The sequence below is a fragment of the Oryza brachyantha genome, chromosome 10, assembly GCF_000231095.2.
Source record: "Oryza brachyantha chromosome 10, ObraRS2, whole genome shotgun sequence".
Lineage (NCBI taxonomy): Eukaryota > Viridiplantae > Streptophyta > Magnoliopsida > Poales > Poaceae > Oryza > Oryza brachyantha.
The window spans coordinates 14,707,591-14,733,234 of record NC_023172.2 but is presented as its reverse complement, the minus strand read 5'-3'; the positions used below and the strand labels follow the sequence as shown (position 1 = coordinate 14,733,234).

General features: G+C 43.2%; 3 protein-coding genes and 1 non-coding gene across 4 annotated transcripts; 2 read left to right on the top strand and 2 right to left on the bottom strand.

Annotated features, from left to right (window-relative positions):
- Positions 1-1,161: 1,161 nt before the first annotated feature.
- On the bottom strand, positions 1,162-4,367 carry LOC102708004 (DDB1- and CUL4-associated factor 8). Its single transcript, XM_040528390.1, has 5 exons — positions 4,236-4,367; positions 3,314-3,565; positions 2,932-3,075; positions 2,094-2,822; positions 1,162-1,627 (listed from the first exon to the last, which is right to left on the bottom strand). Exons 1-5 carry the CDS (start codon positions 4,359-4,361, stop codon positions 1,382-1,384), a joined length of 1,497 nt encoding a protein of 498 aa, XP_040384324.1. The 5' UTR covers positions 4,362-4,367; the 3' UTR covers positions 1,162-1,381.
- Positions 4,368-7,541: 3,174 nt separating this feature from the next.
- Positions 7,542-7,614, bottom strand: TRNAA-AGC. Its single transcript has one exon. It is a non-coding gene; the product is annotated as a tRNA-Ala (tRNA).
- Positions 7,615-12,397: 4,783 nt separating this feature from the next.
- Positions 12,398-14,567, top strand: LOC102707717 (transcription factor BHLH3-like). The gene is made up of 4 exons (XM_040528305.1): positions 12,398-13,228; positions 13,324-13,506; positions 13,631-13,801; positions 13,942-14,567. The coding sequence occupies exons 1-4, from the start codon at positions 12,569-12,571 to the stop codon at positions 14,032-14,034; spliced, it is 1,107 nt and encodes a 368-aa protein (XP_040384239.1). The 5' UTR covers positions 12,398-12,568; the 3' UTR covers positions 14,035-14,567.
- A 9,395-nt stretch (positions 14,568-23,962) lies between these two features.
- On the top strand, positions 23,963-25,248 carry LOC102721959 (glutathione S-transferase F11-like). Its single transcript, XM_006661957.3, has 3 exons — positions 23,963-24,184; positions 24,258-24,306; positions 24,388-25,248. Exons 1-3 carry the CDS (start codon positions 24,032-24,034, stop codon positions 24,987-24,989), a joined length of 804 nt encoding a protein of 267 aa, XP_006662020.1. The 5' UTR covers positions 23,963-24,031; the 3' UTR covers positions 24,990-25,248.
- Positions 25,249-25,644: the final 396 nt, after the last annotated feature.

The following is a 25,644-nucleotide window of genomic DNA, read 5'->3' as shown; positions in this document are numbered from 1 at the left end:
CCCACGACGATCTTGACGCGGGCGCCGCCGTCGCCCCGTGACACGACGGTCACGCCTCCGCCACCGCCACCGCCTCCTCCTCCGTGGCGAAGCGGTTGCCGCCGGTGGCTCCTGAAAGGGAAGCAGCCCTGCATTGGTGGTGGTTCCGCCGCCTGCCGATGCTGCTCGTCGTCGCCGCCAATGGCGAGCCCCCCATTGCTCATCGGCCAGCATATATATATCGATCGTTTCTTGGGGCTCTGCCTGATTCTTTCGTTCGGTAAAACATCGGTTGACATTGCGATTTTCTTCAGCTAAACAAACCATCGGGAGTAAAATTAATTCGGTCAATGGGGGGGGTGTCCGATACTTTGATTCCACATGGCTGCGCAATGATCAGACTCTGCGTGCTCTCGCGGCGGCGAGGTTGGCGCCGCGCGCGCGCTCTCGCCATCTCGTGTAATGATTCGCGACCGGTATCTTGTAGCCGTCGTCGCGGCGGGCAACTGAACTGAACCGCCGATCGATATATTTATATACCTTTGCATAATTTGATCCCCTAGCTTCCATCTAGCACCTATATTTACTTCTGCTTATGCTTATAATTCAATAATTTTTAATCTTAAATTTTAAACTAATTTGATGATTTTTTATCGTAACTTATTTTCTAGCCTTAGCTTTTAGTTCGCTAAGAACACGTGTATTATAAAAGATTTATTCACGTATATGTCGTATGATAGTCGCCCATAGTTTACCAAATACTTGGTGGGCATATTGGCAGTTCGGTTACTCAGAAACAATAGTTGGTGAGCATGTTGGCAGTTCGGTTACTCAAAAAGGTTAGCTAGAGATTTCTATGGGCAAAACCTGGGATTGAATTTTAAACTGTCTTGCCGATTTTTTTAAAAAAGAAATTGATAAGTATTTGGAGAACATGGAGGAACAACAGAACATTTGTCGAGAGTTTAAAATACTTTCCCGGCAAAACATCTTATTCAGTTGGCTTCACGGACTAGTGGACTGGTTACTATCTGAAACTCTGAATCTGAGACTGACCTTTGAGCTATCAACCGCCTGCCTGTGAGCTTCAAAGGTTTGCGAGTCGCGACAGTACGCTCCCTAAGTGAACTTACGCTAATGACATATTGACATGGGCCTGTTTATTTGTGTGGAGAGGCGTGCTTGACTAGAATCTGAGTTTTCTTTTCATTTTTACATTGTAGTGTTTTTCTACATACCATTATGTCCAATATAACATGACGGAGAGATCAGGAAAATCTGGCACTCTCATACACCGCCGACTGAAAAAACACGCATGCGGCTGTTATACCGTCCATGAAAACAGGATAAAATATCACTGTGTATGTACAATTCAGCAATGCCTCCAGGGTTGGGCAACGGATCAGTTGAGACTAGAGTCGCCAGAGTCCTCGGAGGTTTCTTCATCCTCATCCTCATCCTCATCAGACAGCACATCTCTCTCTGCAGCTCGGAGAACAAGATTAAGCAATCCTGCGCTGCCTTCAAGATCCTCAGACGAATCATCTCCAGCTGATTCCCGTCTGCGTCGTGATGCCAGGACTTGCCAGATCAATTGCTCTGGTAGAGTCAAGTCCCAGAGCTTTGTTCTTCTTTTACGAGGCTTAAGCTGTAAGGACGGAAAAAAAGTATGAAACAGCAATAATTCAGCATTTAAGTAAAGATCTAAGAACATTCAGGAAAAAATATAGGTGACAGCTTTATCATATATAACATTTGCTTGATCCTACGGTGCAAAAATATTGGTGTTTTATTTTTTGTAGTTAATATGAATATGGGATGTTGCAAATATATGGTATTTTCAATATCAACAGCCCCCAACAACAACAAAAACTAAGTGAATTGTCAAGAGGGGCGAATGCACTGATCTGCAACTGCTTTCCTGGTTCTTGCAGACGACAAAATATTTAGATTTTATTTGCAAACAGCTGGCCATTATGTACCAATTCAGCGTGGCATAGCAAGCATATCTATTTATTGAAAAATTATCAAAATAGCACTATAAAGGATAGAGAAATGCATAATAGGATGAAGAAAGTTGAGATGACAAGGGGAGACTGGTGCTCCAACGTTACCTCCTCAACATTTACCACCGGTGCACGCTCAGTGGCAGTGGGAGTCCATATCTTTACATCATTATCAATTCCACTGCTTGCAATTGTCATAGTGTGCGGATGGGGCTCGATACAGTTTACAACACATTCATCACCCTCCATTGCTCGTAAAAGTTTCCCATCTCTCTTTCTCCATATAAATAATCGACCACAATCTGACCCACTGGCAACATATTCATGATTTGGCCCGATGAATGTCACACCCTTGACGGTCTCACAATTGCGATGTCCAGCATACATCTGTGGTGGTGCAGGTTGGTCAACATCCCCTTCGGATGCAACCATTGTTGATTTGGACCCTTTGTTAGCCTCAATCTTGTTAGATGACTTTGGGTCAGGTCCCAGCCCTCCATTTTTAGAGAAAAGATAAATATTCTCATCATTGTAAGATATAAGCAATTCACTCTGGTGAGAGAACGCTAACCCTGTTATTCCAACAGACCAATTGTCAATAAGATGTGGTGGACAGTAGCAGTCAGATGGGCAACCAAAATCAGATGATCCATCCCATTTGTACTTGCGGATGTCATACACACGAGCATAACAATTACTTCCTCCAACTGCAAGAAGATTTGGATTCCTTGGATCTATTGTAATTGCATTAAGATGGATACTGGAAGAGAGTCCCGATTTACTCAAAGAGTTTCTGCACAGAAATAAATTTGTGGCTGTATTTGTCCTCAAATCAAACTGCACAAGAAGGGAAGTGACTAGTTATACACAGTCAAATTGATTTGTATTTTATACATAGCAGAGATGATGCATTTGTGAAGGAAGGAGAAGGGCTGTGGATCCATACATGCTGAACAAGCCCATCTTCGCCACAGCTATAAAAAATATAAGGGCTGCCAGGCTCAATAGCCAATTTATGAGCCCTTCCATCATGGTCACCCAGCAATGTAGTAGGTACATCCCCACCATCCGCTACCTTGGCAAGTCTCACCTGCTTGTAGTAAAATATGGTTACATCTGAAATAGAGCAATTTTACCATCCTTGAAGAGGTACCAGGAGGTACCACTGTTTTATATGTAAAGTTTGGTACCTCTTGGTACCTTAGATACTAGAAGGTACCAAATTTTACATGAATAACCTCATGATACCTCCTCAAGAATGGTAAAAATGCTATCTGAAATATATAATATAGATCAAAAGTTCAAAACAACACAATAAGCCCATTAACCTCTCCATCAGCAGCACAAGTGACAATGGTTTGATCATCCGTGTATGGCATGAACCGGGCTTGGAATACATTGTCACTATGACCTGAGTGGAACTGCAATTTGACCGCACCAGTGTCCCAGTTCCACAGCATGACCATCTGGTCATCAGACCCCGATATGAGGGTGTCACCGTCTGCATTGAAGCCTACCGTGTTCACGCAGCCTGTATGCCTGTTAAGCTTCCTGTGAATCTGCAGGCGCATTACCAGGTCCTGTACATGGCAACAGTTACATTAGCATCAATCATCAGTTCTACCCATTTGTAAATGATCGTACTAACAGGCAGTTCAGATCGAGCAGTTCAATTCAGCCATCATTAGGTTGAAAAATCATATTACCTCCGTTTCATATTATAAAATGCTTTGGTTCGCCCTGAATTCATATGGATGCTAATCTAGTAGGACCAAAACGGCTTATAATATGAAACGGATGGAGTAGAAGGCATTATATATGAGCTGCTCCTGTCCTCAAGATTTATACTGCCAGTCCCACTCCCATCAACACAGCCGATCAGCTGCAAACAAATGCTCTCGAGCCTCTCAGCCAAACTAGTGAGCAATCTACAACAACCAACCAGTACAACGATCCCAACAACAAAATACTCTTGCCCAAACACCCCAGCAACAAGCGTATCGTATCGCGCACCATCACCGGAGCTCCCGCATCCAACCCCAAACACTTTAGCTAACCCAACACCCGCCCGCAACAACCACACAAGCATCCATCCAAGCGTCACACAGGCGACACAGCACGATCACGCCTCGATCCAGCTCCGACCAAACCCCAAAAACCAACCCGATCGCCCGATCCGCGCTCGCGACGGAACAGGATCGTTGCAAGCATCCCGGACCGCAGGGAGGGACGGAGGGGGAGCGCGCACACCTCGGAGGCCGCCGCGCGGCGGGCGAAGCGGCGGGGTAGGAGGAGGCCGGTCTCCCGGAGCCAGAGGTCGGCGGCGCCGTGGTGGCGGACGGAGGCCGGCGTCGGGTGCTTCCACGGGCGGCGCATGGCGGCGGAGGGCGGAGGCGGCGGCGGCGGCGGCGGCGGCGACGGCGAGGATTCTTCGAGAAGGAGAAGAGGAGGAGTAGATTGCCGAGGTGGAGGAGGGGGAGGGGAGGTGATGCTACCGGGAGGTTAACCGCTCAGGCCGCGCGTACGTGTCACCGGGGAGTGGGTCCCACCTGCTCCTCCGGCGGTCAGCAGTTGACATGTGTTCAATGACACGTGGGCCCTCACCGACCACCACTGTGGCTCTCTCTGTGAGCCCCTGAACCAATCCAGTCCGGTGGGCCGCTCGTGCGTCGGAACTTGGGAATATGCTAATGGGCCGGTTAGATCCGGATGGCGTACTGGGCCGAATTGTTGGTTTGCAAAAGAGCAGTACCGGGCTCGATTTTAAGTGGGCCAGTTTGGGTCGCTACCTCGGCCACATATGGGCGTAATCTACTGGGCCAAATTTTCGTGGGCCTAAAATGCTCCCACTATTCTCCGAAAGGAATAAGTCCACTTGAAGTCATTCAACTTATCGTTCAGTATGTTTTTCGTCCTTGGACCACAAAACCGAATACAACTGGTTTCTGAACTATCAAACCCGGCGCAAAAGAGGTCTCCCGACGGTTTTGGCTGACTTGGTGCCTACATGGCTGGTTTGACTGTATCTCCGTCCCACGTGGCATTGATATGACACATACGTGGCAATTATATATCAAAAAAACAGTGGATCCACCTGTCAGCTAGACACAAAAAATGATTTAAAAATGATAGGCCCACGTGGCTCACAGTCAGCTACAAAAAAAATAAATATGGTGGGGCCCACGTCATTCCTACTCCCCTACCATATTTATTTTTTTTTGATAGCTGACTGTGGGCCCACGTGGGCCTACCATTTTTAATTTTTTTTGTGTCTAGTTGATAGATGGACCCACTATTTTTCTGATATATAATTGCCACGGAAGCGACATATCAATGCCACGTGGGACGGTGACCAAGTCAAACTAGCCATGTAGGCGCCAAGTCAGCCAAAATCGCCTTCAAAACCGCCGAGGGACCTCTTTTGCGCCGGTTTTGATAATTTAGGGACCGGTTGTATCCGGTTTTACGGTCCAAGGACGAAAAACAGATTGGACGATAAGTTGAGGGATCTCAAGTAGACTTATTCCTCTCTGAAAAGGCTAATGCGGCACGCAGCGCTGCCGGCCCATGGAACACGGCCCACTGCAGTTGCGGCTCAACTTAGCTACAGACATCTTTTTTATATTTTTTTTTGCTTTTTTACTTTATAAATAGGGGTTTTAACTTTATAGGTATAAAGTTTACATATAAATTTATATGTATAAATTTTTTTTTCTATAATAAGTATATATCTATAATTTTTATGTATATATAATATTTTGTATATATGTAGATTTTCATATGGAGAGTTTGTATGTATGTGTATATGTATATAAAGTTTGTATGTATAAAGTTACATGTATAAGTTTATAGGTATAAAGAGTTTTTCATATATGTATAAACTTTATAAATAGATGTCTTAACTTTATAGGTATAAAGTTTACATGTATAAATTATATGTATAAAGATTTTTATATGGAGGGTTTGTATATATAAAGTTTGTATGTATAAAATTTATATGTCTAAATTTTATACGTGTAAAGTTTATATGCCTAAAGTAAACAAGTTGAGAGAGGAGGGTAAAGCAAAGAAAGTAATGCTTGAAGAGACCGCGAGCGATCGGTCGCGTATTAGACTGGTCCATTATTCTCTGCTAACTTGGGAGACCCACGTGTTTGTTGATGGCCATATTTATCAGGGCATGCTATATTTTCAAAAGAGATATGGCGTATTGGCGTGTCATATTTTCAAAAGAGCCCTTGTTTTTACGCTTTATGCTATTAAGCGTTTTATGGCGTGGATCACTATACGTTCGATCGACGTTGCACGATCCAAATTGTCTATGATTTATGGTTTACATTTTCACAATGAACCTTTTATTTGTACTCTTATTACCCTCTTACATCCTCATAGAGTTATGGCTGAAGTATAGATGATAATACACTACTATATAAAACTAGATAGGTTTCGGTTTCATGAATGGAAAAGGAATAAGCTGGCTTGATATACAAGTCAATGCTTTAAGCAACCCCGCATTTGGCCCCCTCCCCCTCGAGATCGCTTGATGTCTAAGAATATGTAAAAATCCAAATTCACATATCCACACAATCATATCAAGAACACCAAAGAATATAAAGAAACCTAAACTATCCAAAAACATTGAGAAAGGCCATGTGAAGGAGGACCGCATGGGAGACGTCAAAAATATAGACACCACTATACTTACGGGACAACATGACGAAGGTGACATTGTCGTAGGCAACCCCTCTCCACGCATAGTACTCACTGTCGACATTCCAGTCAATAAGAGCATTGACTGTGTTGCCCAACACTGCCTTGACGGTCATTAGGGCCTTCATATCTCCATCTATCTCCTCTCGCCTTCGTCATCACCATAATAAGAAACACTTTGGCAGCAAACGTGTGGGAGGGGATAGCGACTTGCTCAATGGATGTAGATGGATAAGAGGAGAATGAAGAGAATGACAAGTGGATTGGGTAGTGGGGAAAAAATTCTTAGTGGGCTTAACTCTTCTACGGATGTTGTTTTTTTAAAACCGTCATCTACGACATTATATGTGTAGGTTTTTAATTAATCCTCATATATGATATATTATATGTGCTAGGTATTTTAAAAAACAATGTGAAATTTATTGGTGCTGGTTTACCTATACAATCAGCACCTAAAATTTATCAAAAGTACTGTTCTTTCATGTCATGAGGATATAAAACGGTTGATATGCGTTGATTATAGATGAGCCGTTGATATGTGTTGATTTTAAATGAACCGATACCGGCAGTGATGGCCCAATAGCGGAGCGGCTGCACGCCTGCACCTCGTCGACGGCGAGCAGAGGCAGAGCAGGTCGGGAACTCGACTGTATGCAGCAAACTACGGCAACATACAGTCTGGCACGTCGAATTCAGAACAGAAACAAAAATCTGGAAGTATTTCAGAACAGAAATAGAAATCTAGAATGCAGATTGCAAAAATAAATCTGGAATGTCGAATTCAGAATAGAAATAGAAATCTGGAAGAATGCAGATTTCAAAAGAGAATTGACAAAAAAATTCTTATGGAGATGCGGGGTATCGATCCCCGTACCTCTCGCATGCTAAGCGAGCGCTCTACCATCTGAGCTACATCCCCGTCTCTCTGCTGTGTGAAGCTTTTGTTTGAAATCCCTGTACCTCTCGCATGTTAAGTGAAACGAGCAGTTATGTTTTCAATAGTATTATAGTTTTCTTCAGCTCATTTTTTCCAGCGGCAATTTGCTCTCGACAGTGTGGTCAATCATCAACACTGCACATATGCACTACAGAACGCCATTTCAGGCTTTTTCAGATGGGGGCTTAAACAATATGTGTCCTGGTCTCCACATGGCTGTGCATGCATGTGAAAACGTGGAAGATGGATCTTAGGTGGTGTTTAGATTGAGAAAATTTTTAGGAGAAGTGTCACGTCAAATGTTTGATCAAATGTTGGAAGGGGTTTTCGGACACGAATGAAAAAACGAATTTCACGGCTAGCCTAGAAACCGCGAGACGAATCTTTTGAGCCTAATTAATCCATCATTAGCACATGTTGGTTACTGTAGTACTTATCGCTAATCATAGACTAATTACGCTCAAAAGATTCGTCTCAAGATTTCTTTTATAACTGTGCAATTAGTTTTTTGGTTCATCTATGATTAATATTTTATTTAGGTGTCTAAAAATTTGATGCGATGTTTTTGGAAAAAAAAATTTGGAAACTAACGGGGCCTTAGCCTGCTAAAACGTACTACTTGATGCGTCATGCAGGTCTCAATCTCGCAGCTTGGACTCGTCCATGGATGTCAGTGCCAACCAGCACTGCATACTATTCAGATCGATCGATTCGACACACCAAATTAACGGACAGACAACTAATTAACGCGCGCTTCCCAAGCCAGCAGATCGATCTAGCGGCCGGCGAGGCACAAACGGCCGGCGCCGTCGAGTTCACGGGTCGCCACGGATCGGCATTGATGGACGCACGCCGGCAGGCGAGGCGACACCGGCGCTAGCTAGCTAGCTGTGCGCCGGCAGGTACGCCACGCAACGACGCCACGGCCGGCCGGGCGCGCAGCTAGCAGCTAGCTAGCTAGCTAGCTTCCCGGCGCCCGTGAGCCGGCCCCGCGCCGGCGAGCTGTACTGTGTCCGTCCGTCCGTCCGTCTGCGACGTCGACCGGCCGGCTAGCTGGCCGGGGACATGACGCGACGGCCGGCTGACGTCGCCAGCCGGCCGCGCGCGTCGGGGTATCGATACTATATACTGCACGTGCCACATACGTTTGGTGGCTCGAGATTGATCGTACGCACGACTGCACGAGCGAGCCGATCGATGCAGCATCACGCATCTGGATATATCGTTTGGTGCGTCTGCCTGCCCTGCCGCCGGCCGGCCGGACGTCGCCGGTGCGTCCGTCATGGTGGTCGGCCGGGCGGTCTGGTCGCGGCGGCGGGGCCCCCCGGAGGCAGGGTTGGCCGGACATGGGAGCTAGCTGAGCTCGCTCGATCGCTAGCTACAAAGTATCGTGAATACCAAGCTTGTCTCCGCATGCACACACTGCTGCATTATTCCTTGCGAGATCGCTTCTGCTCTTTGATGCAGGGCCCCCGCCCTGCATCGGTCTGTGTACGTGCAGTAGTGCCCATGTTGCTTTCCCTGAACTTTGCTAGCCTGACATTGTTGACAACTAGATCAGATCGACCTAGCTTGCAAATAAAATTAGTTGTTAACGTCTTGTTTGTCAAAGTAGGAATTGATTTATAGATCAGACTTTGTTGACAACTAGATCAGACCTCATATGTAGGGTTCAATAAACCGACGAACGATTGATTTCCATGGGTTCTGGTCGTTATGAGCTCAGGTGGCTCAAAGTTGAATACAACTCAGCCGGCTAATATTCTTCTGGGGAACCATGTCCATCCCAATTCAAGTCATAAATTTGGTGGTGGAGAGCAGGGTTGTGTGTAAGTTGGCTCAGTCACGGGTCTTTTTTCTTTTTCTATAACCTTTCTAGGGCTTCTGTAACTTTCATAGGGTTTTTTTCCTTCTTGTATAAATATACACCTCCGATGGGGCTTAAAAAAATTTGTTTTGACATGGCTAGTTGTATTTATAGCTAATTTATTATTTCAGTAATAAGTGACATACGTATCAACCACGAGCCACATCTGGTAACTTCATAAATCTCAAGATATATCTAATTCATTATTTTAGCAATAGTTCTTGAATGTGCTCACAAGGATATACGGTGTGTTTTACCTTTACAAAGGATGAGCATTACATGTTATGAGTGTTTGCGTTTGTATTGTGTTTAGAAGTGCTTAGTAAACTGGTCAAATTAAAATATATGAAGCTCAATTTTTTTTTGGTGAAATTTGTCGGTTTTTCAACCGTGTTTTGGTGAAAACCGACAAACTCGCTCACAAGCGGTATTGGAATATAGAACTCTTCCAAGGTTGCAACTCACGCAAATTTAACGAAATTAACCAACAGTGTGATTAATTACCGAGAAACTTGATTACTTTTGACACGGTGCAATGCATAGGATCGATCGATATATCGTCTTTTCGTTTTTCAGACGTACGTGTGCCATTGTCTGCTAGCTGCTCTCCTGTTCCGGTACATGAACTTAAAGATCGCGACGTACAGACGCATATGCATCCACGTCATACGCGTAGACCGTGCGTGTACACATGTTCTACACGCAATTGATTAATTAGCAAAACGCCGTGGCATGATTAGAAGTTTAGAACTCAATTCATGGACGTTTACATGCAGGCATATGCACCCAAGACATCGATCCCTAGCGAAAAGCTCATGTCATATGCTAGGAAACAAGAACAGGTACAACGGGTACGCGACGTGTCCACGTCACAGCTTGCAACCAAACCTTTCAAGATAGCTCACTCTTTAGGCCTTATTCGGTTAAACTAATCAGAGTTTAATTTATTATTTTTTTATAAATTATGGAAGTTATATTTGAAATTGCATGTTTGTATAGTAATATATCTTATATTAATCTATTTTCATAATTTTTTTAATTTTTTAAGTAACTATTTAGATAGCATACAATAGACAATTAGACATCCCCTACAGGGCTTAAAATCCAGTCTCCTCTTTTAAGGGCATGTACCAGGGTTTGGATGGCTACTTCCTGTTCTGATTCTCCAAAGACAATGCAAAAGAACATCTTGTATATATAACGAAAAATATTTTCATCATTCAGTTGGATATATCACTCCTTTTTTGTATGTTATCTATGTAGTTATAAAAAAATTAAAAAATTAAAAATGGATTATTATGAGATATATCACTTTACAAATATGTAAGTCCAAATTCAATTTTTACAAATTGTGACAAAAATAAAAAATTTAATTATAAATGTGCACATACTATTGTCAGTTTAATTTTTTTTGTTATATATAACTTATAAAAGTTGAATTTAAACTTACACATTTATACAGTGATATATCTTATGTTAATTTATTTTGTAATTATTTCAATTTTTGATAACTTTTTAGGTGATATGTAGGAAATGAATGGATATCCAACTTAGGGATGAAAATCCATCTCCTGTATATCACGAACATGCACTGATACGATACACCATGCATGACACAATAAATCTTAAGGGGATCTATTTTCTTTTTATTTAAGAAGGCCCAGGACTATTTTGCAAGTCATTGGGAATGATACGGGGCTTAGGGTATGTTCAACGGTAGAGTCCATTATTGGCTCTATCTCTTGCCATATCAGTAACAAGAGTCTATTTTATAATGATACGTACAAATTAGTATCAAGTGTGGTTTCTTTATTAATGCAATAAAATATTTTTTTACTAAGCTAGTTTCTTTTTTATACAAGAAAGTTTTAGTCGACTCTAAGCCGTTGCCATGCATGGCAATAACTTTTCTCTCTCCTTTCTTCTATTTTTTCCATGTCACTAAATTTGCTTACGTGGTGATTGAGAGAGTCAGCTAATAGGCACTTTTGTACGTGCCCTTAAGTAGATTCTCCAAATATATATAGAAGTTTTATATATGTTTTTAAGGTAGTTTTATAAGTAGTTTCTTTTAGTCGAGCTATGATTTGTAGTTTGCAGTCATTTGCTTTGAAACCTGTGTAATAATTAATTACAGTTTATTTGAAGCAAATACCGCAATAAAATCCATTATCTAAAAATATAAATCTTATACCTCGGGTTTGTACAACATAGATATAGATCTCCTCTAGTTCTAGGACAATATCGGGGCTAGGGTTAATAATTTTGGGAGAGCAAAACATTTTTGTGATCCGCGGATTTGAAAACTCAGATATTTCTGTCTGATTTTTTTTTTGAATTTTGAACCAAGATGTTGACTAAACTTGAATATTTTTTTAAAAAAAACACCAAACAGAGAAAAAGTTTAAAATTTTAACAAAATCGTTGCGTGGCCGGATGGGATGGGGGACCGAAATTTCAAGAGTTTTAAAGCATAATTTCAAACCCTGATTAGAACTAGTATTTACCATGCTTTGGACAAGACAAATTAATTAAGACGCTATTAAACCTGTCATCGATAGTACCTATTTAAATGACATGCAACAAGATTGAGAAATTATCTAACCTTACATCCATATGGATTGGATAGGATCGATTTGGAGGGGGATTATCCACACCTATTTGAGCAGTGCAATTATTCTCCTCTAGTCCCTTGCTCATATCATCTTCACTTTGGCTATCAAGTTGCAGGCTACCAGGAGTACTTGCTACAGTACATTGTATTGTTGCCTCCAATGTCCAACCTGAATAATATATACCTGAATTTGAAACAAACCTAGCTGATTAATCATTGGAAAATTAAGGAATATGGTATTATTCCCTGGGTCCCCTCTGTGTTTATAAATTCTCTCAGGTTGCTTCCAATCTTCCATATTCCCCCAGTCCCCACTACTGCTCATCATTCGATTATTCTTGCCTATCCAATAATCCATCCACTGCCACAATTTGGAGCTACCCAGCTAGCTAGCTAGCTCGATCGATCGTCTTCATCCGAGCGAGCGTGAGAAGGCGAGCTAGCTTGCTGGCGTAATGGAGCTCATGGACGACGACGGCTCGTCCTCCTTCCTGGAGGAGCTCATGGCGCCGCTGCGGGGCGGGGCGACGCCGACGCCGGAAGATCTGTGGCAGGCGTACGCCATGGGCCCGATGTGCGGCGGCGTGGGAGGCGACGTCATGCTCGGCGACCAGCTGCTCGTCGGAGGCGGCGACGCGAGGACCGCGCAGGCCTCGCCGCCGTCGTTATTCCCGCCACTGCTCGTGGCTTTGGACCCTCCTCCTCCTTGCCCGCCTCTGCGCGAGGACATCGGCTTTGAGTTTGATTGCCTGGGTGAAGTCTGCAACCCGTACAAGAGAGGCGGCGCTGCCCGTGTCGACGTCGACGGCGCTCGTGAGTTGGTGGTGACCATGGATCCGGCGGCGGAGGAGAGATGCCAGGAGCGACGCGGTGGTGGCGGCGATGCGAGTGGCGAGCCGCCCGTGTTCGTGTTCGGCGGCGGCGGCGCCGGCGCGGCGGAGGCGCGCTCCGAGACGACGAGTACTGGCGGCGCCGCGGGGAGCGTCCGCCCAAGGAGCTGCAGGCCGCCGCAACCCGGCGCGCCGTCCAAGAACCTCATGGCGGAGCGGCGGCGCCGGAAGCGGCTCAACGACCGGCTCTCCATGCTACGCTCCGTCGTGCCCAGGATCAGCAAGGTCACTGACACCACTCATGCATCAATCCTAGCTCCTCCCTGATTAATCCATTCGACTGCACTAGTGATCACTCGTACCAAACGTCACGCATGCAGATGGACAGGACATCGATTCTCGGCGACACCATCGGCTACATGAACGAGCTGATGGATCGGATCAAGGCCCTCCAAGACGAGGCCGCCTCCTCCCCGGAGGATCTCTCGACGCTGAACACGCTCAGGCCTCCTCCGTCGTCGTCCAGCTCTGGCGACGAGACACCCATCAGGAACTCGACAAGGGTACGTCCGTCCGTCCGTCCATCCATCTCGCCATAACGCCAACGCCATGAAAGCAAGGGATTGCTCCTGATCCTCACGCATGCATGCTTGCACGCACGCACGCGTTTGCTCGATCGTGTGGCAGTTCGACGTGGAGAGGAAGGAGAACGGCAGCATGAGGATCGAGATGGCCTGCGCGGCGATCCCGGAGCTGCTGCCGTCGACGCTCGCCGCGCTGGAGGCGCTGGGCGTGGAGATCGAGCAGTGCGTGGTCAGCTGCTTCGATGACTTCGCCATGCAAGCCTCCTGCCTACAGGTAAATTAAATTGACAATATAGCATCAAATTTGCAAGGAATTTAACCAGTTCAGACATTACTGTTTGGGTTAATTTGTTCAAATATCCACCTCGGTTTGCTGATTAAATTGTGTGGATGAAATTCATGCGTGATGTATAGGATGACGAGAAGAGGGAGATGAGAGGCGATACAGAAGAGATCAAGCAGACATTGTTCAAGAGTGCAGGCTATGGAGCTGGCTGTCTTATATGAACCTGCAAAAGCAAATATAGGCTATGAACTAGTTCTGCCAGATCCCTAGATCGTTGAGATTATTAGTTGTTGTCAGCTTGCATGTGATATGATGATCATCCATTCTTCTTGCATGTTTTACTGGAGCAGTAAGAACACATAGCAGTACTTTGTGGCATCTATTGATGCAGTTCATCATGTTTTTTCCCATTAGCACTAGTTGGTATTTATGGTGATCAGAATAAACATTGGTATCTTGTTACAACTTAAGTATTCCCCTCCTTGGGTATACAGAGGAACCAACGAGGCAGGGATTTACAAAATTTTTACACAACTATTTGCAATGCATGCATAAACCTAGCTGCATGCACACCATGGATTCACATCCTCTACAATAATAATAGTTCTATTATAGAGATTGATGTGAGCTCATGAGAAAGTGATTGTAATAATATTATCACAATGGTAGAGGGTGGAAGGCCACACCCCAGGGATTGCACCTAAGCTAAGTGTAAAAACTATTACCTCCGTTTCATAATACAAGATGTTTGACTTTTTTGGTTGCAACGTTTAACCATTCTTCTTTTTCAAAAATTTAGTACAAATATAAAAAATGACAAGTCGTGCTTAAAGTTCTTTTTGATAATAAAGTAAGTCACAAACACAATAAATGATATTTCTATAATTTTTTGATAAGACAAATATTCATACATTATAAGCAACAAAGTCAAACATCTTATATTATAAAACGGAGAATCTTATATTATAAAACGGAGAGATTACTTGTTTCCACCAATCTGACGAAATAAAAATGAAGGGCCGGCAGCCTGGTCCAACACGCTGACAACCCATCCGAATACCACACCTAAACAGACAAAACAGAGGGCCCAAACTGGGCCTGATGGACCGGGCCCATGCCATCACACGGGCCGAATAGAGAGACCCACACCTAGGGGTGTGGCAATGTATTCTTTTTTTTTTCCAGTAAAATTGGGTGGTCTAAAATTTTATAGATTTTTAAACTAAAAATTTTAAATCGAACTCAAGCACCTTGGTCTATTACCACATCTACCAACACCGCCATACAACTTTCCGAATATGGCCACACCTTTCGACAAGTGAGCCCTATGGATCCATAACCATACTTGAGGTTAGAAGAATAGAAGCCATATCATCTTTGCTTATGTTTATAAGTCAAATTTTGTATTTTAAACTTAATTTATAAATGGATTTTATGGTTGTTTATCATAGTGTATTATATAATGTTTGTTTATAAATCACTTTGAATACTCACCTACCCTCTTCGTCTCAAAATAAGTTAATTTTTAGTTTTGGAAATGTTTGACTCTTCATCTTATTTAAAAAATTATGATTAATATTTTTATTAATATTAGATAATAACATAAATAGTATTTTATACGTGAGTATTTTTTTTAATTTTTTTATAAATTTTAGAAAAAGACAGAGGGTCAATTGTTCGACACAAGGAAAAAAAATAAAGTCACAAAAGTATAAGTTTTATTGATAAACTATTTTTTTTACTGATGCGTCGTGCGAGTAAACTTGCGCCCCGTCGACGTATACTCTCTTCAGGAAAAGAAGACGACTCCGTTTTGTGATGTGATCCGATTACTCCACCCCTTTCGGCCAGTGGCGGCGGACAGAGCGAGAGATCGCCGATCGATGGGGCAGTGCGTGTGCACGAGCGCGCCTTCGACGTCGGCGTCGCGGCCACCGTCGGCCGGCGGCGAGGAGGAGGGGAATAAGCGGCGGGGTTGGCTGCTACAAGTGGTGGCGCGGGAGCAATACCACCCCATCTTTTCGCATCTATTTATTTTTATAAGTTAAAATTAAAATTTTAAATTTTAAATTAGAGTTAATTTTAAAACTTTTTTATCGAAATTTATTTTTCTGTTTTGGAAAAACACTCGCCCCTGCATCTTCCGCAGGTGCGTTGCCATGCTCCTCTGCTGGCACAAGTACAACAACCTCCGAATACCACTCGATCCACGTACATACGTACACGCCTCTTGTACATATAAATTGCACTTGATCCGGCTACGTACATAGCAATGGCCTAATGATTGGGTGCAATTACACAAATCGACTGGAATCGTTCCAATTTTCTCTTTTCCTGTTCATATTGTTGTGTCTTGGGTGGATGAATCGGCACCACTGCAGCGTATAGTTCCCTCCTATGTTTGGCCGGCTAGCCAAGATATATCCGTATACCTAACTCACTGTTTCACCTCCAAAAAAAAACTCACTTTTGGGAATGGGGAATGGAATCCGGGAATCCACAGCAAAAAACACTCCTGGGCCATGGCCATGGGTGTTGCTACTGTTGCTTCTGCTTGTGGATCTTGGCTCACGTGAAATTCGCGGCACCAACAGCTTCACTTCTGAAGAGGAAAAACAGCAATCATAATCATGTCTGTCTCTCTCAAATATGGAGCATGGACAGACAGTCGAGATGCTAACCACAGATGATCTTGAAATGATCAAGTGAACAATGCAAGAAGTTCTTTGGATGGACGAATGCAACATCTGAGAGAAAATGCAATTGGCAATCCGTTGCTTCCCACACCCCAATTCTGTATCGGAAATTTCCGCCTTGAGTCACTAGCCTGATCGGTTCTGAACTTTTGAACTTTCTTCTCTAACTGTGAATCTGTACACAGTAACAGAGATAGGTTATAAATTTTTACCGCTGAAATATACTAACAGTGAATCTGTAGGCAGTAACAGAGCTAGCCAAATGTAACGAATTGTATATCTGTCCTCTCTGACCAACCACAAGAAGATCTAGATGAATTCAAGCTGTGATGACAAGCAAAATAATACCTTTTTGGTAAGACTGTCTGTAAGCAATAACCTGTTGCTAAACCATCAAGTATTCAAGTCTATCAGAGAGGCCACAGATTTGGCATACGAATTCAAGTACGAAAAATACCGTCTTGGATCCATTCAAGCATGCGTTGTGCTTCTCACCTTGTTCAACCTGGACCATTTGATCTGGTCCCTGTAGTAGACTCCGGCCAACTTCCTGGGCACAACCACACTCGCATCAATTTCAATTCCTTTTGCTCAGATCTTCTAAAAGCAACCAATGTCCATATCACAACCACCTCCTTTTGCTCAGATCTTCTAAAAGCAACCAATGTCCATATCACAACCACCATCGCAACCAACTTACCTAACCCGGTCCATCAGATGTTTGAGCCTGCATCTGCTTGCATCTCTACAATGTAGATCACCCCCTGTCTGAATGATCTGAACTTCTTTTTTGAACCATTTCAGACAAACAACTTCCTCAACCTTCAGGGCCTGAACCATCTGAACTTTTGCTTGCATATTTCATATTTTCAAGAAGAAGAAGGGAGGAGGGTGACCACTGATGATGATGAGATAGTAGACGACCAGAGCTAGCTGCTACATCCAGTGAAAGCAAGCAGGCAGGCTGCAGCTAGGGCTGGAGGAGTGAATGCTGGGAGAATCTTTGTCTGACCATGCACCTGTAAAAGGAGAGGGCGCCATGATCCATCCATCTACTGCTATGTGCTTATTGTGTTAAATGCAAGCTCTCCTCTGATCTGATGCAATGCAAGGTGGTGGTGGCCATATTCCTCTCCTTGCTGTCGTCCCCTTCCTTGATGCCTTTGGCCTGCATCTCATTTATGCATGCCCCCGTGCCATTACTTCCCCTTTGCAATCCTCAACCACCCTCCGAAACTTTTACTACTTGTAGTGCTACCCCTTCTGCTCTTCTTCTTCTTCCTAGCTTCAGACTTTGTTTAGTTTCTAAAAAGTTTTTTCTAAAAAAATTCACATTAAATTTTTGGACATTTAAATAGAGCATTAAATATAGATAAAATGAAAAACTAATTATAGAATTATGGGAGAAATCTTAAGATGAATCTTTTGAGCCTAATTAGCCCATGATTAGCCATAAGTGCTATATTAACTAATATGTGCTAATGACGACTTAATTAGGCTCAAAAAATTCGTCTCGTGGTTTCTAGCCGTGAAATTCGTTTTTTCATTCGTGTCTGAAAACTACTTTCGATATCCGGTCAAACGTTCGTTGTGACCCCTTTTCCAAAAAAATTTGCCATCTAAATAGGGCCTCACTCGTCATCGTCCCTGTCATGAAGAAATTTCGTCGTGAAATTCGATCTGCTGCAAGTTTCAATTCAGCACTGATATGTGCTTGCGTTGTTTTGTCTGAAACTGTATCCAAACTGATTTTGTGAGAGTGTGAGATCTCACAGCTAGCTTGAGCCAAGAAGATCAGCATGAGCATTTTGGAGATCATGAACTGATTCCCACTTTCTTAATTTGAAATTTAAAGGGATGAAATGAAGTAAAGCATGGGAACGTGACTCTGTGTATAAATGTCTGTATTTGCATTTACAGTTATGGAAGTTGGAAGCTGCAATGATCAGTAATCCAGCACAGTGGAATTAATATACATGGAGATATATACATGTCATGATGACACCCCTGTAAACGGGTCAGAGAGAGGTGAAGCATTGGCACATGCACATGTTTCTCCAAATTATGCAAAAACTTTACGTTATAAAAGTATGTAAATAAACCGTATCAAATTACTATGTTCAATACCGAGAAATTCTACTGTCTGCTTTTATTATTTTGTAGAGGCAGAGGCTGGTTAGAAATTTGAACCATTGGTTGTCCTTGCCTCCTTGGCACTTAGCAGTATTAATTGTAATGACAACTGTTAAACTGGAAAGGAGCTGCAACATACGTCCCATCTTTTCGATTTTGCTTATGCATATATGCCAAAATTTAAATTTTCAATCTTAAATTTGTGAGATTTGCTCCGGTCCAACAAAAAGTACCTCAAGATATCAATAACTTGAGATACCAAATCATTTCTCACCATTGGATCTAGCTGAGTAGGATGTGCGCTGTTAGATTCAACGATCAGAAACGATTTGGTACCGCGAGGTACCGGTACCTCGAGGTATTTTTTTTTACTTTTCGTTGGACTGTAAAATTGTTCTAAATTTGGAGTTAATTTTGGAGTTTCTTTACTGAAGTTTATTTTTCAGCATTAATTTTTAGATCGCTAAGAATACCTTAAACATCGGTAGAAATTGGCACACGCTCACACTGACAAATAGCTGTATATATTACATCTCCGTGCTCTGAAAACTGAAAGAGTTTTATTATCATTATTTCTGAATGATTTCTGGGGGAGAGTTTCCCCCGCCTGAATTAGTTACATTCAAAAAAAAAAGGAGAGGGAGTCCAATACAAAAATCTTAAGCCTATTCGGTTTGAAGGACATTTGCGCGAATTTTGAAGGCATTGTACTTCCCACGTTCCGAAGGAGCCGGGTAGAGAAGATAAATTTCCATTTGAAAACTGAAAGACTGTAAAATACATAAAGAAGATAAACAATGAATAGTTATAGCCGTGCAATTTGTTCTCCAGAGAAATTAAAATATAACAAATAAATGTACATTATATTTCAGATAAATGCAAATGGCTACAGTATTGCACTAGCTAATGAACTGTTGTACATACATTTGTTGCTTGTCCCTGCGATAATATCGATCAATGTCCAGGAAGGAAACATCAGGAAATGCATGCAAAAAAACCGCAAGTCTGCAGCGCCTTAAATCCGAAGAACTCATCATCAAATATTCCCCTGAAAATAGGCTGAATGGCCATTTGGACAACAATACTCGAGGAAATTATATATGATACAACAGAAAGCACATTATTACTGCATGCACTGCAAATTTGTAGACATGAAATGTTCAGAAACGTTTACTTGCACATTACTTATGCATGATACGTATATATGTATAGATCGTTGTGCTGGTGCTTTTGACAAACAATTTCAACAAGACTTGTCTAAACCGCTGTAGTAGCATGCAGAGAGCAAACAAGATTAAGCATATGTTTGTATGGCATTAACTGCACGGCATTCATATATGCATACATGAAGGAATACATAAATTAATCACATTGAGCTGCATGCAAGAATGAATTGGCCATCCGATTACCGGACGATAGGCGCCATTGCTGCATAAGACGAAGTGACGGTCATGATGATCTGTGTGTACTAGGCATGATCGATTGCATGCATGAAGTGATGCTGAGATATTGGCACGGCTCAATCAGAAGTGGCATCATGGGAGGGAGCATTGTACTGAGACTGCAGCAGCCACCAGATTCATGCAAATGCTTATGCACAGATGAATTGATGATCCGTCTGAGTGAGCCGGGACAACATCATAGCAACAATTTCATTTCTTTTTCTGGACTCTGGAGCCATGCATCCAGACAGCAAGCCTGATGAGATCGAGTAGGTAATATACCCGTCGACCAAGGAGGAGGGGAAGAGGAAGAAGAAGAAGAAGAATCAGCTTCGCAGCTAGCGAGCTAGGGTTAGTGAGTGAGTGAGTGAGAGTGAGAGTGAGAATGAGTCTGAAGGTGAGGCCGGCCCTGCAACCATCTTATATGGACTTTGTCTCTGCTACGTGATTGCTTGTGTTGGTGGGCATTCAAGTCCGCCTGCCAAATGAGTAAGACAGGCTGCAGCATTAATAGAAACTAAACACCTCTCTCTCTCTCTCACACACACACACACTCATCACAGAGAGAGAGAGAGAGCGAGATGATTGGTGCACATATGTAGGCGCAGATTAATAAAGGCGTAAGCATAATGTGTGCATCCGATCTGGTCATTTGAACCTTGATCACCTTCGTTTTTCAGTACTGTATATATGCATGTACATTCAGATATCAGCATCACAGTTTGCAAGCAAGAAGCAGCAACGACGATCATCAGAAGCTTTTTAGCTAGCTGGAGGATGGACGTCGCAATATCGGAGTAGTTAGGTACGGAGGCAGGTGGGTGGCCGGCCGGCGGGACAAAAGAGACAAGACAGGGCGTTGATTACTGGAGGCCGGCCGGCCGGCCGGCGTCCTCCTCGCCCTCGGCCGGCGTCTCCCTCTCCCTCTCTCCTCTGCTGTGCCTGCGCCTGTGCGTGCGAGCGAGCAAGCGCGCGGCGCAGGGCGGGGCGCGGGGGTGGTTAATGCGAGGGAATCTCGTCCTTGCCGCACCCAACTTATTGCGCGCCCATCCACTCCGGCGAGTGCTGCTTAAATGCACTCGCGCCCGGCCCATCCTCCTCTTCTTCTAGCTATATGATCAGTAAAATTGCAGTTTTATGCCGGGTAAAACGTATCGTGCTTCGTTTTGCATCAGGTTTAGTACCTGAGAAATTTTTGTGGCACTTAAGAAAAAAAATGTGGTACCAAGAACTATAAAGAGTGCCTTAGAGAAATAGTTTTTAGCACACAGGTGGATATCCACTCATGTATTTGTATGTAACCTAAAAAGTCATCAAAAATATGAAAAAAAATTGACAAGATAGATTAATATGAGTTATATCACTTCACAAACATACAAATTTAAATCCAACTTGTGCATGTTTGTGGAGTGATATAACTCATATTAATCTATCTTGTTACAATTTTTCATATTTTTTATAACTATTTAAATGACATGCCGCAAGCAATAGATGGACGTCCACCCGTGGGCTAAAAAACTGCTTCCATCTCTTATAATACATACTTTCGCTTTACGCCAAAATATATCCATGCCTATTTTTTTTCTTATGCTTATAAGTCAATATTTGAAAAAAAATTAGAGTTGATTTTAAGGATTTTTTTCATCATACTTTATTTTCAGCCTTTATTTTTATATCACTAAGAACACATGTATATAAAAATTTTATTTATAGATTATTTTTTATTTATGAATATGTCATTCGTTTTTCCTAAAAAAACATAAGATGACCCTCATCGTCATACTTATGAAAATGTCATGAAACTTCATATGATCTAAATTAAACCATGTGGACTGAACATGGTATATTTTAAAAGTTTCATAAGTTTGACTCATATCTTACAAGATTTCATTTTAATTGTTTCCCTATAATAAACACGAGTAAATGATAAGGTCGGTCCTTAAACTTTATTCGGTTGTGCCATTTAATTAGTTCCCCATACACGTCAAAATGCAGAATCAACAACCTAATTAAAGTTGTTGGGCTGTGTCAGACACCTCCGATGCAAGGTGCTTAGTAAAGTGCTTAACAACATAATTAAGCTAAGCACTATACTTAGTTAAGTATAGTGCTTAGCTTAATAATGTTGTTAAGCAAGTGATTAGCCTCCCGTCAGCTTGAAATTAATGTAGAATTAGCACCCTAACTTTATTTTTGGTGTCCATCACTATCCAAATGGGGGGTGGTGGTGGGTGTCATTGTCTGACTTTTCCAGACAAAAACTAAATGACATATTTATAACAGAAAAATAATTTATGTATAAAACTTTTATATACGTGTTATTGATAATTTAAAAGCAAAGGCTAAAAAATAAACTAAGATAATAAAAAACCCAAAACCTGACCAGGAAAAGTATACATTCTCCTTTTGATATCTTTGGCAAAACCACATTAAATTCAGATCAGATTATCAAAATTACCTTAATCCACGTCGGTGCATGGAACAGGTTACCGACCATTTGAACCAGTAATGGACACCAAAGATAAATTTAGGATGCAAATCCTGCATTTTGAAAGTACATATGCCCAGGTTTCACTTATCGCGACGATAGTCGTGATAATTATCCAAGCCCCGGTTTGTTCAGCAAATATCTGAAAAAAATCATAATGATATATCACGATAATAACAACATATCACATGGTTTTTACACCAAAAACACTATTATTGTTCTAGATATCACAATTATTGCTACTGCCAGAACTGTAACGATAATCGCCCAATATCACGCAGTTTGACCACCTAGACCATTACTGTTTTTCTTAAAAAAAATTGAATTCAAATTCATGCGATTTCTTGGTGATTATCGTCGATAATCGTTTCTCCGTCGGCACACAGTTTCGGAGGGGAGAAGGATAAGTGAAAACTTGCATATGACTAAGTGAAACAGCCAAACAAGTTTAAGGACTAAACACACTTTAGTTAAAAGCATGCACCCCTGGAATTTTTTTTATTTAGCCGTTTTCTCAGCAACCATGATGAAAGTGGTAAGCCGAGCAGCCCAAGCTGAAGTAGCTTGGAATTCATCTCGAGAAGCTGGCCCTGTGCTAGGCCTTGCTGCTAAAAGCCCAACCTAGCAATGAAGCCCAAGGCCGAGCAGATAGATTCCCGAGCTCAAATCCTTTGCAACTCTGCACTGCAACCTCTGCTAACTTTTTTTCTTCTGAACAATCCTGACATTAACCACGAATTGATTAAGATCTGTTCCCCCTGGGCAGCATCAGCAGCCAGCTGCAAGAAAAGAAAACAGTGAAACGAACATGATGCTTTACCTTTCAAAGCACTGCATCTCTGATGCCAAAAGCTGCCTGCATCTGCATGCATGAGCAAGGTGAGGAAAAGTATATATTCAGAGCTTCCAATACGGGAAGAACATAAGGCTAATTCAACAGTAGCTAGGCATCTCCAAGATCTCCATGGATGGACATGGTATGCTGCAATTAATCTGCATTAACATAGTTAAGCACACGGGGTATCTGGATCAGAGATAATTTACTACAGACTAACTCTCTCTCATCCACCTTTGCCGGTGAAAGTTCAGATCTTGAATTGGAACCTTCTCAAATCTTGAACACTCAAGTAGTCGCTTAACAAACCTCCTTGATTGTTCGATTCCGTGTGGACGCTATGATACGCAAGACATCATAAGCATTTAGTCACCAACACTTTGGATGCTTTACCTCTTTTAATTTTTTTTTTCTCCTTTTGCTTTTTTTCATCAAGAACCAGATGAGAAGCAAGGCACTGCCAGATGCTGCCCCAGATATCAGTTTCCTGCTTTGGTATGCAGTATATATAGCCACCTGAACAATCAAATCTCTGCACACACACCCCACTGTCAGAGCTCACCTGCACAGACCAATCAAAACACACCTTTGATCGATTCGTCGCCGTCGCCGACGACCGGGAAGATGCCGGGAGCCGTGAAGGTGTTCGGGTCGCCGACGTCGGCCGAGGTGGCCCGCGTGCTGGCTTGCCTGTTCGAGAAGGACGTCGAGTTCCAGCTCATCCGCGTCGACTCATTCCGCGGCGCCAAACGCATGCCCCAGTATCTGAAACTCCAGGTAAATCCATGGACCACCTTTACGACGATCTCGAACTCGTAATCTAATCAGCAATGGCGTGATGGTGGTGCAGCCACACGGCGAGGCCCTCACCTTCGAGGACGGCAATGTCACGCTCGTCGGTAAGCAAGAATCAGTTTGCGATCGAGTAGTAATTAACCACCTGCGTAAATGGTTTGTCATCGAGATCGACGTGTGCGCAGAGTCGAGGAAGATCTTGAGACACATAGCGGACAAGTACAAGGACCAGGGGAACACGGAGCTGATCGGGACGGGGGCGCTGGAGCGGTCATCGATCGAGCAGTGGCTGCAGACGGAGGCGCAGAGCTTCGACGTGCCCAGCGCCGACCTGGTGTACAGCCTCGCCTTCCTGCCGCCGCCGCCGGCGCAGGCGCAGCTCGGCGGCGGGAAGGCGAAGGGCGCCGAGTGCGACGAGCAGGACGGCGGCGGAGAGCGGCAGGGCCGCGGCGGAGGAGGGAGGAACGGCGAGATGAACCCGGCGCACCGGCAGAAGGTGGAGGAGATGCGGCAGCTGTTCGAGAAGAGCAGGAAGGAGCTGAACAAGGTGCTGGACATCTACGAGCAGCGGCTGGACGAGGCGGAGTACCTCGCCGGCGACAAGTTCACCCTCGCCGACCTGTCCCACCTCCCTAAGGCCGACGCCCTCGCCTCCGACCCGCGCTCCCTCAGCATGATCCAGTCGCGCCGGAACGTCAGCCGGTGGTGGGCCGACATCTCCGGCCGCGAGTCGTGGAAGTACATCAAGAGCCTCAACCGCCCGCCGTCCGCCGAGGCGCCGTTCTGATGAGGATGATGATGACGATTGATGCTGGTGGCCGGGCAGCCGCCGTGAAGTCTCCGGCCCGGCGGCGGCCGGCCGGCGAGAGGAGATCGAAGGGGTCGCGTGCACATTTTCCGTCGTCGTCGTTGTCAATAACCGGACACCCACGCATGCTGTGTTCGAGCCTTCATTTGTCTGTTGTGTAACACGTTCAATAAAATGCATGCCCCTTTTACATGATATATCACATTATTTGTCATATAATTCTCCCTCATATGCTTGATTTGGACGTTCCAGTGCAAATTTCTCTATTTTATTTTGGTATATGAACATATTTACTATTCTGAAGAAATATCTTGATGTATTACAAATGAGCAATTTTACTATAATTGAGAAGGTATTAGGAGTATAACTGTTTTATATGTAAAATTTGATACCTCTTAGTACCTTATATACTAGAAGTTTTATATAAGTTATCAAATTTTATTTAGAAAACAGTGATACCTCATAGTAACTACTCAAAATAGGAAAAATGCTCATTAAAAATATTAGTACAAAATGTTGATACCTTAGGAATGTATATTGTATCTTAATATAATAAAAACTAAAAAAATATAGTACAAAAGTGCTTAGAACGGTAAAAAAATATCTTCGTATAAACGTGCAAGTTTGTGTGTTT